This window comes from Ochotona princeps, chromosome 10 (assembly GCF_030435755.1).
Source record: "Ochotona princeps isolate mOchPri1 chromosome 10, mOchPri1.hap1, whole genome shotgun sequence".
NCBI classification, from domain to species: Eukaryota; Metazoa; Chordata; class Mammalia; order Lagomorpha; family Ochotonidae; genus Ochotona; species Ochotona princeps.
The window spans coordinates 43,978,273-43,994,369 of NC_080841.1; the positions used below are offsets into that span (position 1 = coordinate 43,978,273).

At 39.0% G+C, this 16,097-nt stretch overlaps 1 protein-coding gene across 3 annotated transcripts in view; it reads right to left on the reverse strand.

The window, feature by feature from the left end:
- Positions 1-3,352: 3,352 nt before the first annotated feature.
- Positions 3,353-16,097, reverse strand: part of LYST (lysosomal trafficking regulator) — a 185,295-nt gene continuing 172,550 nt past the window's right edge. For 2 of the 3 annotated variants that reach the window (XM_058669377.1, XM_004578521.3), the window contains 5 exons: positions 13,314-13,453; positions 12,939-13,036; positions 7,017-7,173; positions 6,538-6,609; positions 3,353-5,359 (listed from right to left, as the gene is read on the reverse strand). In XM_058669377.1, coding sequence (XP_058525360.1) covers positions 5,221-5,359; positions 6,538-6,609; positions 7,017-7,173; positions 12,939-13,036; positions 13,314-13,453 — 606 coding nt within the window. In that variant the 3' untranslated portion in view covers positions 3,353-5,220. The remainder of the gene's footprint in view (positions 5,360-6,537; positions 6,610-7,016; positions 7,174-12,938; positions 13,037-13,313; positions 13,454-16,097) is intronic. The other variant, XM_058669376.1, reaches the window with a different exon arrangement.

Below are 16,097 nucleotides of genomic sequence, written 5' to 3' on the forward strand. Positions count from 1 at the left end.
GCCTGCTCCCATGACCTAAGGCTTTCCCATTCGCCTACCCTCTAAACACCTAGTTGGAGCCAGCTTCCTCTTCGATCCATCAACTTAGAACTCTGGGGTTTATGTGTCTGCATGGAGTTCAGGAGCCAAACCATATCAAAGCCATACCAGAAACTGAAAGATACCATAATTTCATTTCTACTAAAACTAAATCAAAAACAAAACCTCAGAAAAGACAGTCTTTTTACTTATCCCTTAGATCCTAGCATTGGATTCTAAAGATTTTTAAAGCTCTTTCAACAGAATTAAAAGCTGCGAATGAAAGTATGACTTTGCATCAGTCTTCAGAAGTTCTGGTAATACTGATTTACCTCAGAAATGAAATAAATGGCCACAAAATAATCTCATATATGCTATAGCCTCATCCTTGAGCACAAATTTCATAACCTAGTCTCAAATGATCTCCTTGTCATTTTGGCTTTAAAGGACAGTGTTACTGTTCTTACATGACTGAGTTACAACCCAGTGTCCCCAATGCAGCATGATGCAGTTCCGTTTTTGCCATGCAAGACATGATAAAACTAGTGTTGCCTTTTTCCCAGCTGGATGTGTACTTCAGTGTATCTGTTTTGCTTTGTTTGTGTTGTGTTCCTTTTATTTATTTTTATTTCTTGTCTATATCTATTTTGTATTGGCAAATCTAGCTGCCTTTTTAAGTTGTGGAGTCTGAAAGGGACATCACTGGGGGAAATGCCCGGTGAAGAGTGTGGATAATGTACTGTTGGCGGGAGTCTTCAAAGCACTGGGTTGTGCTGAATCTGAAACCTCCCCTGCTTCCTGTTCTTCCAAATGGCAACTTTTGGTTTACTTTTCCATCTACTCCTTCAACTGCTAATGCTTTTGAGTAGGTCTTTCGGGTTGAAGGTTTTAAGATCTGTTATAGTACTCCTTCTCTTTCTGTAGATCTGACTTTTCAATAAAAATAAATAACTAAATCATAAAAAAAAATGTCCTGGTGTGATAGCTTAGTGGCTCAATCCTTGACTATCATGCGCCAGGATCCTATATGGGCGCCGGTCCTAACCCCAGCAGCCCTGCTTCCCATCCAGCTCCCTGCTTGTGGCCTAGGAAAGCAGTTGAGGATGGCCCAAAGTCTTGGGACCCTGCGCCCACATGGGAGACCTAGAAGAAGCTCCCTGCTTTGAATCAGCTCAGTTCTGGGTGTTGCAACCACTTGGGAGTGAGTCACAGGATGGAAGATCTTTCTGTCTCTCCTTCTCTCTTAAATCTGACTTTTCAATAAAAATATTTTTTAAGAAAAAATGTTACAATTTATAGCACTCTGGTTTTATAGTATATAAAATATATAATATGTAATATATAATTATATATGGAATATGTAACATATGTAATATATTACCCTAAGAAGGTGAGTATATTGAAAAAATAATATGGTTGTCCTGTCCAGGAAATGTAATGATTTGGGAACAGATGGGGGCATTTCGTCCCTAACCTGGGACAAACTGGGAACAGCTGGGATACTCGACTGAGAGGTAATCAGCAGAAACATGGCAAGTATAACATGTGTAACCCAGGAATTCCAACTAATTTCTTTTCAAGATTACCAATCCAAGAAATACTGTCAAGTTTTTACCCCTTTAAATGTTGGCCTATACTTCTCACTTTTCTGCCACAAGACATTAGCAAATCCAAGGCCTGGAAAGCACTGCCCTTCACCACACACCACCTGGCACTGGGCTTGCACCTGCTGGAATTCTGGAATTCACTCAACTATTGACGGAACAGACTGATGTGCTTTTTTCTAATTGAGACATGCAATTAGCGAAAGGACAGGCTTACACTGAAAGAGTACTGATGCTGAGTTCTCTTGGGGACAGATACCCAGAAATAAAATGGCTTTGGTTTCAAGCACTCTCATAATTCCACAGATGCAAAACAGAGTAAAAGTATTATGGGCTCTCAAACTGCTGTTGCTGAATGTACTCACCACGTGGTAACTTCTCACTTTTCCCCCAAAGCAGGAGGTATGGAGAGGACGCCCATTTCCTCACTGGGGCTTGCTTGTTTTCCATTCCCAACCCAGGTGTTGGAGCAAGTATTAGCGGCAAAGCATCTTCCCCGTCTTCACCTGTCAGATTTTTATTCATCCACTGGGCTCTCACAAACATTTCAATTTTCAAGAAGCTTTCTAGATAATTGCAATGTAAACTGAATTCTTCCTGTTACATCTCTCCATCTCTCACATTATTTTGTACTTTATCCCCTAGCTGATCACAGTTTGCAACTTTGTGAATGCTGCGTGCTACTTATTGTGGATTCTCCACAGCCTGTCACTTCCAAGAGTTCAGGGAACAGCTAACTGCACTTGGGCAACTTAGCAGAGTAGCTGGCACATGGCAGGACTTGCTGCAGACCTGCCCGGGCAGTGGGTGCTGGGTGGACAGGACTGACGTGCTTGTCTTTAACATGAACGATCTTGGGCTCAGAGCAATGGCACAATGACTAATCCTCCCCTCATGCGCTGGGAGCCCATATGGGCACTGGTTCATGTCCTGGCTGCTCCTCTGCCCATCCAGCTCCCTGTTGGTGGCCTGGGAAAGAAGTGGAGGAAGGGGGCACAGCACAATAGCGTAATGGTTAAGGTCCTTGCCTTGCACGCCTGGGATCCCATATGGGCACCGGTTCTAATCCCAGTGGCCCCGCTTGCCATCCAGCTCCCTGCTGTGGCCCGGGAAAGCAGTCGAGGATGGCCCAAAGCCTTGGGACCCTGCACCCGCGTGGGAGACCTGGAAGAAGCTCCTGGAGTCTGGCTTCGTATTGCCTCAGCTCCAGCCGTTGTGGCCGCTTGGGGAGTGAATCACTGGATGGAAGATCTTCCTCTCTGTCTCTCATCCTCTCTGTATATCTGACTTTCTAATAAAAATGAGTAAATCTTAAAAAAAAAAGTGGAGGACGGCCCAAAGCCTTGGGACCCTGCACCTGTGGGGAGGGTCCTGATGCTTGGCTTTGGATTGGCTCAGTTCCGGCCATTGCAGGCACTTGGGGAGTGAACCAGCAGATGGAAGATCTTTTTCTGTTTCTCCTTCTCTCTGTAAATCTGCCTTTCTAATAAAAATAAATGAACCTTTAAAAAATAAATAAAATAAATGATCTTGCGACTAATCTCTTAACTTCACTTAAGGACAGTAAAGGTTGCAATATAAAATTCTGGCACAAAGACATAATGAAGAAGTGATATAAAATTATATTCCAATGATGTAAGTTTAAAGAATTTACATGGGTTGTAAGAAACAGTTACCAATTTGTGATCTTGTCATAATATTTAAACTGTACAGAGAATAGCTTATTTAAATCTATTTTTATGAAATTTATTTCCAAATTGAAGTGGCAGTGTATACAAAGGTAACAGAACTTGTGACAATTTACAGAAATGTTTGCTACAACATGCACATTATGAAGCGTTTCAAACATATACACATTAACTTCCATGCTTAATAAATAGTCCCCCAATTAACATTTATTTTTACATAAAAATATAATATTGCACTCTTAACAAGACCAGTTATTTGCATATTTTCTCTTTAGATAAATGATGAAATTCAGCCTTAAAAAAAGACTGAGTAGCAACCCCATTGTAACAGGGGGCTATGTAAAGTTCTTAGTAAAAAAAATCAAAGTTAGACAATAGCTGCAATTTCTTTTGAACAAAGCAGATCACTTCAATGTGAATAGGAATAATTTTATCTCTGCCTTTATATGGACCTCAGATTTACCACATGGCTGGTACTAACCATGGTATAAAATATAGCCTGCTACGTGTCCTTATGTAGGTATGCAGTCAAGGTGTAAAGCAGACGAGAAAGGACACTACTCGCTTACCTATTTCAACAGCAGAGACTATGGAATTGTATTTTATATATTTTTATGCAGAATGTCATAGAAAGCCTGAAAGTTACAAAAGTAGTTCTGTAAACACCATGTGAATCAAATTTCCACAACAAATCACACCTTATTCATAGGCAGGAATACATACTTTTGTAGTTTTGTTAACATCATTCAGCTTACTTTACTGTGTGTTCAAAGCCAATAAAACAGCACCCTAAGTCAAAATACAGCTGTAATAGCATGAGAGACAGACTGCTCCAACACAGGGTCAGGAATTCTGGCTTTATGGTATTTCCTTTGTCTGTAGCTCACACTAAGATTTTTCTATTGTTCCTAGAATTCTCAAGTTAGTGGAAACAGTGAAATAGTTCCTCAAAGTATTCTTCTGCCTCCAGTTTACAATAGAGCAAGCATTTTTTTTTGACAGTTTTATTGCAGGGAAGCAAATTGTTCCTGCAGGTTGGATGAGGTGCCTTGTCTAAGCTCTGTAATCAAATCTGTGCAAACTCCTTGCAGAGGTTTCTGTTCCCACAAGTGAGTCAGCACTGAATCCTTAAGCAGCAGTTAGCATGACAGTGACTGTGTTTAACTCTTAGTAACTCCATTAGGGATGTTCAACATTTAGTGCTACAAATTTTAAGCAAAAATTTTAAGAAGAAACAGAATATGCCTGAAATCAAAGATACCTGTATTCTTGTTTGTGGCTGTCAAAAATTTGTGGCTCTCCTTTGCTCTAAGAAAGCAATTGGCAAAAACTGATCAAAGTTGTAGTTTATTTTTTACTAAATTCATTTGTAGTTTATTTTTATTATTCAGATATTTCATAAAATATTTGGTGCTGAGGTACCTATAATTTGCTTCTTAAAGAAAGCAATTGCTGAGCGCTGAAAATTCTTTTTCTTGTTTGTGTGTGTAGGTATCTCAAAGCAGAAATCTCTTTACATACAACTTTTAGGATATTTTCTAGAAACAATTAGCTGATTAACTGAAATTCTACTGGCCCTCTTGGAATAACAGAAAAAGGGAGACTTTAGTTTTTTCTTCAGAATACTTACGTGGCACAAAAAACTCAGAATGACCTTAATTTACCATGCAAGATTTCAAACTTGTTCAGTGCATACTGTTACAGTCTTCTAGATTATCACTAAACTAGAACAGAACTTTCCTCTCGGACCACCTGAGCTTTAGAATTTTGCACAGATGAAGACATTTTACCATTGTCTAGATGGTCTTTTTGCTCATCCATTTTTTCAGGTTCCATGTCTTGCAATGGGTGAGGTCAACAAATCTAGTTTGGAGTTACAGTGCTTTGGAAAGTGTCGTGTTCTCTCACCTTCATCCAGCTGCATAGCTGCTAAGGAAGGAATAGAACATTGGCTGTTTCAGGCGCTGCTGGTCCTTCCGACACCAGGCAATCACAGTGCCATCACTGTTGGCCGTGTATAAATGGTGCCCATCGCAAGAAAAGGTAAGACTGCAAAACAAAAAGGGTTTGGGTTTTCCATTATACTTTTTAGTATTGTATTAGCATACCGGTCACCACATAAAGGTTAGTTTAAAGAAGAAAGACACTTTCACTGAGTATTTTTCACATTTCAAATGTAAGCTAAATAACTGCTTACAACTCACTAGTTTTGATAGTCACTGTGATATAGCCACTTTGCTGAAAAATTTCTAAGTCATTTTAATTAGGTGATCAAAGAGCTTATCAGACTTCATTCCTTCTTTGTATATTTTCTTTTTAATTTTGTTTACACTTCATTCCTCAAACAACAAATACCTGTGTATAGAAAACTTTTGAAAAAAAATCACAGAACTATATTTTTTCCCTATAGAAATAAGTGATATTTTAGGAAGAAATAACTTAGGTTGGTTAGACTTCAAGTTTGGTGCTCTGAAAATAAATTCTGTAGCAGAATTTGAATCACTTTACATCTAACTGAATCTTTAGAGTAAAATTTGTTAATTAGGCAAAGTGTAACTGGTTGTTTATACATCTTGTCAAGCATATTCCCGCAATTATCAACCACTGTTACCATCTTTTCTAATTTTTTTTTAAGGATTCTTAAACATTTATTGGAAAGCAAGATTTACACAGAGAAGGACAGACAGAGTGAAAGCTCTTCCCATTGGCTGCAATGGCTGGAGTTGAGCCGATTACAAGCCAGGAGCCAGGAACCTTCTCCAGATCTCCTGTGTGGGTGCAGCGTCCCAAGGCTTTGGACCATCCTCCACTGCTTTCTCAGGCCACAAGCAGGGAGCTGGATGGGAAGTAGAACAGTAGGGACACACTATTAACTAGTGTGTTTTTACATTAGAGTTCAAGTTCCTGAATCAGATTTTAGACTCCCTGAAGGCAAGCAGTATGGTTTCTCTCACTGCTGGATTGTGTTCAATGGTCAGCTCCTCATGAGGACTTTGGTCTAACTCTAATATGCCCAGAAAAGGGTTCTGGATCTTCTATTTTCTTTTTCTTTTGAAAAGATAGTAGGGCCAGGCACAGTAGCCTAGTGGCTAAAGTCCTTGCCTTGCATGCGCTGGGATTCCATATGGGCATCAGTTGTTTCCTTAGGTCTGGGCTTTTTAATCTCTCTCTCTAGCAAAAATGCAACCATGAGTTACATTTTGAAAAATAAAGGTGGAAGATCTTACCTTATGATAGGTTTATTTGACTTGGGAAATGTAATTTCTCTCACAGGCTTTAAGTCCCATGTACTCCATAACCTGCAAGGTAGAAAAGTGATCACCTACTTATGGAAAAGCACCTATTCACTAAAGAACAAACAAAAAAACCCTCCCATACTTGTTTGCTAAAAATTATCTGAAAAAGAATATAATAACCAGAAGTTGTCTCTGGAATTTTGAAGGAGATGGGTGTGAGAATGAAGAAAATAATTTTTTTTTACTTTGTACACTTTCATAATGTTAACAGTTTATATTTGATACGAAACCTCAAAGTTGTACTAGAGCTATCTTTATTATTTAGAAATAAACAGGGCTAACTGAATAATCTATATCCAAAGTTGATTTTAAATCTCCAAACAGTAAATATATCTAGATAGTAAAAACAATTTCTGAAACTGCTGTGTCCTGATGGATGAAAGCAAAGAAAGAATTCAAACACCGCTTACCTTACAATTCCATTTTCCAAACCTCCAGCAATGACATTGATAGATACTCCCTCAGGTTGGTTGGAGAAAGCAACGGAACAAATGATCTCCCTGCAGTGGACATGTCCAACTAGGTCCCCATTCACTGTCCACAGCCTGAGGTCACTGCCTCCGCCAGCTGAAACACCCAGGCACCCCACAAGTTATCAATGTGTGGCCAGCTCACAGTCTACCCATATCTCAGGGGGGCATCCCAGCAGGCCAGTATCATTTATTTAGTGAAATTTATAGATAATCGATGACTTAAGACTGTTTATGTGAAATTACATATTCTAAGCCATACAGAGCTTTCCATATTCATCTAGAGACTCACCAGTAAAAAATGTTCTAAATATAGTAATAAAGAGCAGTAAGGTAAGTGAATCATGAATATTTGTGTAACTATACTTTTAGTATATAAACTGTTAAACTTGAATTATGTTTGGAAATGTCTGGGGAGCTAAACAAACTCTAAAAAGAGATGAAGGTATTCTATAAAACTATTCAAATGTAATGACTTATATGACTTTTGAAGAGGAAAGATTGTAGCAAAAAACTACCTAAGTCAAAACTTATTCTTGTGAACATCTACAAATGATTTTTTTTAAAGACCTCCTTATTTCTATCGAAAAGGCAGATTTACAGAGAGAAGAAAGATCTTCTATCTGCTAGTTCACTCCCCAACTAGTTGCAATAGCCAGAGCCAAGCCCATCTGCAGGAGCCAGGAGCTTCCTCCAGGTCTCCCACATGAGTGCAGGATTCCAAGGCTTTGGCCCATCCTCTACTGTTTTCCCAGGCCACAAGTAGGAAGCTGGATCGGAAGTGGAATAGCCAGGACACAAACTGGTGCCGATATGGGATCCTGGAACATGCAAGGTGAGGATTTAGCAACTGAGCCATTGAGTCGTGCCTTACAAATTATTTTTTTTTAATATTTATTTATTTAATTATTCATTAGAGTTAGAGAGAAAGAGATCTTTCACCCACTGGTTCACATAAAATAACAATACACAATTTTATGGACACAGAAAGAATAGAGACTGCTAGTGAATAAGGGTGGGGGAGGAGTAATAAAGGTTTTTTTTATAATGGTTATAGAGTTTCTGTATGAAGTGACAGAAGTTTTGAAGTAGTGGTGCACAAGAATTAATACAATTAATGTCACTTTATTGCAAAGTGAAAACATGGTAGAAATGCCATAATGTTTAATATGTTTTATGACCCTTCTCTTCACAACAAGTGCTCAGTGTCTTACTAAAACTTCTTAATGCTTTTTGTAAGACTGAATAGGAGATACTATCTAAATACAGTAATGAGGTATTAAATATAATGGAAAACATGAAATCATCTTTATTGTGATGGACTACATTTTGTCCCTTTTTTGGAATTTAGTAGTTGCAGAGAGAGGTTTTTTTTTACGATTAACTTTATGAGTATGAGTGAAGTCAGAGTACTATGAAATTCCCAGGATACACATATAGGTACTTCACAAAGTTTGTGGAAAATGAAATTAAAAGCGAAGCTTACTAAAATACAGAAAGTGGGAGGATAAACTCTAGTCTGGATCATTAAACATAAATGTTTCCTTTTTTTAAAAAGCAAGTTTTAAATTACATTTCCTATATATCAAGTGTTCTTTATAATATTTTTATATATGTATCAATAGGCCTTTAACAACTGGAAAGAGCACGTATGTTCAAATTGGAAAAAAGTGTTCTACTCATCACTGCATTACAGTGTGTGCTAGCAGGGGACACGTCAATATCCTTCCAGTGTACTGAACTGCAGCCAAAGTAATTTTCCTTCCACTTCCCATATGGCTAGCTAGTATAATATCAGAGATAGAAATCACTATTGGCAGCAAGAAGGGCATTAACTGCAAAATTCAAGCTCTCTTAGGATAAGTTCTAACTTCCAAACACTGCCAAAACAAGAAAGCAGAAAACCCTTTATAAATCGTCACTACGTTCTTCTAGCATTTTATAAATCATCATTATATTCCTGCATCATCCCTCTTTTGTTGTGACACTCTCAAAACTGCTAACGTGGGCCTGGCATGGTAGCCTAGTGGCTAAAGTCCTTGCCTTGTATGCACTGGGATCCCATATGGGTACCAGTTTGTGTCTCTGCTGTCCTACTTCTGATCCAGCTTGTGACCTGGGAAAGCAGCTGAGGATGGCCCAAAGCCTTGGACCCTTGTTGACTGGCTCAGCTTCAGCCATTGCAACCACTTGGGGAGCGAACCAGCACATGGAAGATTTTTCTCTGTCTCTCTCCTTCTCTTAGTAAATCTGACTTTCCAATCAAAAATAAATAAAATCTTAAAAAGATTTGCTAATGTACACAGCCAGAAAGTACACTAGTAAATTTATCAGTCAACTGTTTATATATTTGTACTACCAAAGCCAACTGTTAAAGCAAAAACATTTCCTTAAGATCAATAAAAATATTTCCATAACATTGTATCATAACTGGGGGTTAAGAGTAGCATAAACACTCTCACATCTGAAATCTTTAATAATTACTAAAGACAATTACCTTGTTTAAACACAAGAGTAAATTAATACTTTGCAAAAAGAAAATGTAGTAATAAAACTGAAAGAGGTGGCAGTGGTGTAATAATAAACATTCACTCTTACGTCTTTGGTTCCTGGCACAGAGATCATAAAACCCTTGGAATTTGTTGTCTTCTATAGGTTAATGAGACGACTTGTGGGGGAAGGGTTAGACAGCTTTAGGCTCCTGAATGGTCAGGATCCCATCCCCACTCCTACATCCACAGTCAGGGAAGGGAGGGGGCTGGAGACTGAACACATCCCCACAGGCTAATGATGTAATCAATCACACACATGTAAGGACACTTCCATAAAAGCCTGAAAGGACAGGGTAAGAGTGTTTCCAGGTTGGTGAACACGACTCCAGGACCCTGCCTCTACCAGGAAAGAGGTTCCTATGGTTCATGGCCTCTGTGCATCTTGCCCTATGTGTCTCCTCATCTGGCAGTTCATTTGTACCTTTTATAATAAATGACAGGGGTACCTATTGTATTTTTCTGAGTTTTGTGAGTTTAACCAACTACTTAACCTGATGGTGGGTAAGAGGTCACAGCAATCCCCAAAGTTACTAACTTGAATAATGTGGGAACTTGCTTAATTGAACAAAAAAAAAATTGTGTCAGATTTGGAGAATTTGTTGGTGTTTGAAAAGATGTCATACATTTGGTGCTAGGAAAAAAACATGTAAAAAGCTAGCAAAGGGTAAGAGAATCGCTCTTCATAAATATCTCGAAGATATTCTATACTGAATGGATGAAAAGACATAGTTTTCAATTTTATTGGAAAGGCAGATCAGATTTACAGAGAGGATAGATAGAGAAAAAGCTCTTCCGTCTGCTGGGTCACTCCCCATGTGGTTATAATAGCCGGAGCTAAACTGATCTGAAGCCGGAGCTTCTGGCTGTCCCAAGTGGATATAGGGTCTCAAGGCTCTGGGGTCATCCTCTATTGCTTTCCCAGGCCATAAGCAGAGAGCTGGATGGAGAGTGAAACAGCCAGGACACGAAGCGGCACCCATATGGGATCCCGGTGTGGACAAGACAAAGAATTATCCATTAAGCCATCACGTTGGACCCCTCTTCTTCAATTTTTAAGACAACTTTAAAGTAGAAATGTAGGGTTAGGTGTCTAGTACTTTCAATGTCCTCATTCTCCATTACAGTGCCCGGAGCAAGTCTTGGTTTCACTTCCTATTTCAATTTCCTGCTAATGTGCCCTGGAGGAGATGACTCATTCAGATCTTCTCTTTGTTGACTCAGGCTATTGTGAGCATTCAGGGATTGAACCAACAGATGAGCTATCTTTCTCTTTCTTCTCTTTCCCCTTACCCTTGCTGGCTTCTCTGTATCTCTCCATATTTCAAATAAATACATACAAATTTAAAAGATGTAACAAGATGAATTTTTGAGATAAAAATAGAAATACAAACAGAAAATCATAAAATTTCCAATTTTTTTCCTGCTGAATCCATTTAAAAATTTTTTTGTTTTGTTTTAAGATTAATTTCACTCATTTCAAAGGCAGAGTAACAGAAAGAGGGAGAGACAAAGGGGGAAAGAGATCTGTTAATTCACACTCCAAAGGGCTACAATGGCTAAGACTGGACCAGATGCAAGCCAGGAGCCTGCAACTTCATCTATTATCTCCCACGTGGGTGGCAGTGCCCAGGAATCTGGGCCATCTTCTCTTCTTGATAGCTGGATTTGAAGCAGCGCATTTGGGACTCTAACAGGTGCTCTGATATGGGATGCCAGTATTGGCAGCAGTGCCTTACGCACTGTGCAATCATCCCAATACTGATGTCCTTTTTTCCCCAAAGATTTATTTATTTTTATTTGAAAGGAAGAGTTACAGAGAGAGAAGGAGAAATAGACAGACCTTCTGTCTGCTGCTTCACCCCCCAAATGGTCATAGTGGCTGAAGCTGGGCCTGTTTGTAATTAGGAGCCAGGATCCTGTCCTGGGGCTCCCATATGGATGCAGGGGCCCAAGGACTTGGGCCCACCTGAACAGCCTTTCTAAGTATTAGCAGGAAACCTAATCAGAAGTGGAACCATTGGGAATTGAACCAGCACCAATACGGAATGCTGGCACTTCAGGCTGAGGCTTAGTACACTATACCATGGGACTGAACCTACTGTATCTTTTTTTTTTTTTAATCTGTACAAATGGAGAAAACCAACAGGCCAGTTTTACAAAACAAAACAAAACAAAACAAACAAAACAAAACACCAGAGACTCAACATTTAGTCATAAGGGTCCAAATCAACATGAATAATTAGGATAATTAACTCTCACCTATAACAATAATTTTGGGGCCAACATTTTGGTATAGCTTGCTAAGCTGTTAATGTGACGCCAGAATCTCACATGAAGACTAATTTGAGCTCTAGCTACTCCACTTCTGATCCAGCTCCCTACTATTTTACATGAGAAAGTACTGGAAGATGCATGTGTGTGGGAGACCTTGAAGAAGCTTCTGGTTCCTGGCTTCAGCTTGGCCTATCTCCGGCAATTGGTGGCATCTGGGGTCTGAATGAATGGAAGGAAGATATCGTTCTGTTTTTTTCCCTCCTTCTCTGTAACTCTTTCAAATAAATCTTGAAGAAAAAAGTAAGTGATTTTGAAATGATTAGTTCTTCATTCCTTGTTTCTGCTTTCATTGGCCTTTTTGGCCTGTAAAGGCTACTCTGAAGGCTCAGCTAACTGGAGCATTTTCCTATATCATAAGTGGGATGCTGTTCAATTCATGAATTTTAACTAAAAACCAATTATATATTTAAACTCAACTTGTTGACATTTTTTCCTTTGACAGGAGGGATGTAACGGTTAGTGGATAATAGAGGCTAACAGAAGCAGGAGGAGGGGCTGGTGTGGAACCTAGTGGCCAACTGCCTATGACCCACCCTGAGGTGCCTGGATTCATGCCCAGCTCTGGTCCCTGAGTCCAGTTTCCAACTTAGGTCCTGGGGGTCCGTGATGATGAATCAAGTAATTGGGCTCCTGCCACCCACATGAAGACCTGATTTGTATTCCCAGGTTCTACTACCCTCATCCCAATGCCAGTGAGGGCGTCCGGGGAGTACACAGGCCATGTGAGCAATTTCTGCCTTTCAAAGAAAAATGTAATTATGTAACAGTAGTCTGCTTAACTTACGTGTGACCAAATGTCATTTTACTACGTCAAAACTGATGAACTTATTCTTGGATTTTTTTTTTTTTTTTTTTTTTTTTTAGTATTTTTAACACATGTACATGCTATTATCGAATTGCTTAGATCTGGTAGGGACCTAAGAAGTTCAGTTTAGGAAGTAAAAATTGGCTAGTCTTTGGCTTGGGACAAGCTCACCTGAGTCACACACCGTGGCAATGTCACCTGACGTTTCACTAGCAGACACAGCAGTGACTGGGCTTTTGTGTCCTGTGAGACTTTGCACATAGCACAGCCTGAAAGGCAAAAGACATAAATTTGCATGTCATTATTAAGTATAATTATATTTTCTTATTTGTATAATTCTTTTCCTCTCATGGGTCTGTCAAACACATTCTCCTATACGATATTTTGATTTCAATTACATTACAAAGGCAATATGACCTTTAAGTATATATTTTGTGCTTAAAATGATTGGAATGTGAGGATAGTATTCTGGTATATGTATGAGCATCACATATAATGAAAACTGAAATATAAAAATGGTTCTCAAGAGGAGACTTTCTGCTCTACCTGTTCAGATCCCATATGATGCAGGTTCCATCTCTGCTCACACTTATCATAATACTGTACGGTTTACAAACAAACAGGCTAGTTATCTCTTCTGTGTGCCCATAGAGGTGGATCTGGGTCTCCATTTCTAGCTCGGATGGCTGAAATTTAAAAATAGGTAGGGTATAAGACCAAACAAACAAACCAACAAACAAAACTAAACAAACCCCCCAAAAACCAAACACACACAAAAAGTATACCAGTTACTTGGGAAAAAAAAAGTGATGTTCTTCTCAAACATCATTTTTAACCTTATTCTGAACAACTCTTTTTAAAGGGTAAAACTCATCGAGAATTAAAATGTTTTTCAATTGTCCATAATGTTTTCAACTTATATCTATTCTTCATTTTTCCTCTCTTATCTAATATTTGTTCAAATGCACATGTTTTTATATATTTTACAGCTAAATTACTGACATATACTTTCTTATTTTGTATTTTCACATTCTCCCATAGACATTTTCTAATTTTGATACTGTCTTTAAAATTATTTTTAATGATATTGTAAAATTCTATATAGTTAATATATCATAATTTGCTGAGTATCCCTATTGGGTAGACCACAAATTCTTCATGCTTAGAAGTTTTGTTCTGGGTTTGGGGTTATGACATAGTTTGTTAAGCTTCTGTCTGTAGCACCAGTATCCCGTGTGGGGGCCAGTTTGAGTCCTGCCTGCTCCACTTCTGATCCAGCTTCCTATTAGTGTGTCTGGGACAAGCAATGGAAGATGGCCCACATGGCTGGGCTATTGCCTCAATACTTGTGCAATGCCTCTTCTGAATTATTTCTTTGGAATACATTTTTAGAATTCAATTTGTGGATCAATGCAAACTAATAATTTTGTAGTTCTTTACAGGATATTTTTTTCAGAAGTGTCACACCAATTCATGATGCTATTGACAGATAAGTACGAATGTCACTAGTTGTTTTCAACAATTATGACTGACTCTAAACCAAGGTTGCTGTATTGGCACCGTGGCCAAGTTGTTTATGCTGTAGCTTGCAATGTCCCCATGCCAGACTGGCGTGCTGGTTTGGGTCTTGGCTATTTTGTTCCCCATCCAGCTCCCTGGTAATGCACCTAAGCAGGCAGCAGATGCTCAAGTACTTGAGTCTCTGCCACCCAGGATGGAGCTCCTGGTTCCTGGCTTCAGTCTGGCCCAGCCCTGGCTGTGAGCCAGAAGATGGAAGATCTTTCTTTTTATGTCTCTCTCTCATTCTCTGTCCCTTTGCCTTTCAAGTAAACACATATATAATAACTCTCTGGAAGAAAATAAACTAAAGGTTGCAAATTGAGGCTCTGAGGTCCACATTGGCTCAAAAAAGTTAGATGTCCTCACATATCTTGCAGTGACTTTGGTTTTCTTCTTTGGCTGTTTATTGTCATAAAGCACTTCAATATTCCCCCTTCATAAAATATAGAAAAGTGAGACTGGTTATGGTACAACGGGTTACGCCACCACAAATTATGCTGTTGCCTACAACAATGGCATCAGATATGAGTGCCTGTTCTGGTCCTGGTGCTTCACTGCCAATCTAGCTCCCTGTTAATGTGACTATGGGAGACTCAGATGGAATTCCAGGTGCCTGGCTTTGACCTAGCCCAGCCTTGGCCACTGTGCCCATCTGGGGAGTGAACAAGTGGATGGAAGGTATCTCTCTTTTTGTAACTCTGCCTTTCAAAGAAACAAAGAAGCCTTTTAAAATGTATAAAAGTAGAAAGAATAAGTATAATTAAGAACCATGTAATGATCACTTATATATATTTTAATATTTAATATTTTATCTTTTTGCCTGAAACGTTCTTTCCTCTTTTTTCTACTTGAAAAAAAAGTCTTTAAGATCCATCTCGGGCCTGACGCAGTAGCCCAGCAGCTAAAGTCCTTGCCTTGAATGTGCTAAGATCCCATATGGGCGCCAGTTCTAATCCCAGTGGCCCCGCTTCAGATCCAGCTTCCTGCCTGTGGCCTGGGAAAGCAGTGGAGGACAGCCCAAAGCCTTAGGAACCTATACCCACGTGGTAGACCCAGAAGAGGCTACAGGCTCCTGGCTTTGGATCGGCTTAACTCTGGCTGTTGCGGCCATTTGGGAAGTGAATCAATGGACAGATGATCTTCCTCTCTGTTTCGCTTCCTCTCTGTTTCGCTTCCTCTCTGTATATCTGATTTTCTAATAAAATAAATAAATCTTAAAAAAAAAAAAAAGACCCATCTCAAAGGTAACTGTACAGGCTTCCTGACAACTGGCTGGTCCATCTTTTGTGTTTTTTTTTTTTTAAGCAAAATTATATCACAGAAATAATAATAATAATTACAAACAACCTTACAAAAATAAAAATGACTACAATAGTAAACAAATTCTTTATTGGTCTGAAAAGAGGTTGGGTGAAGGGAGAAAAATACCTCCCATCAACGGGTTTTCACTCTCCAAATGTCTATAACAGACAGAGCTGGGCCAAACTGAAGTTGGGAGCCAGAAAGTCCACTGGGCCTCCTATGTTAGTGTAACAGTTAAAATAAAGTCCCAGAAAAAATTCTAGATTAAAATGATGATTACTGAGTTATGTCCTTAAACTTGCCATTTAACCTCAATTATAACACTGGCAGTTGATTCAAGGCCTGTCTTTTTTTTTTCACTAGCCTATTTTACAAATTAACAATCCTGGAAGTTCACTGAATGGTTTAAAATTTTTTCTTATTGTGACAGAAATCAATACAGGACACTTAGGTTTTGCTGTCATTTGT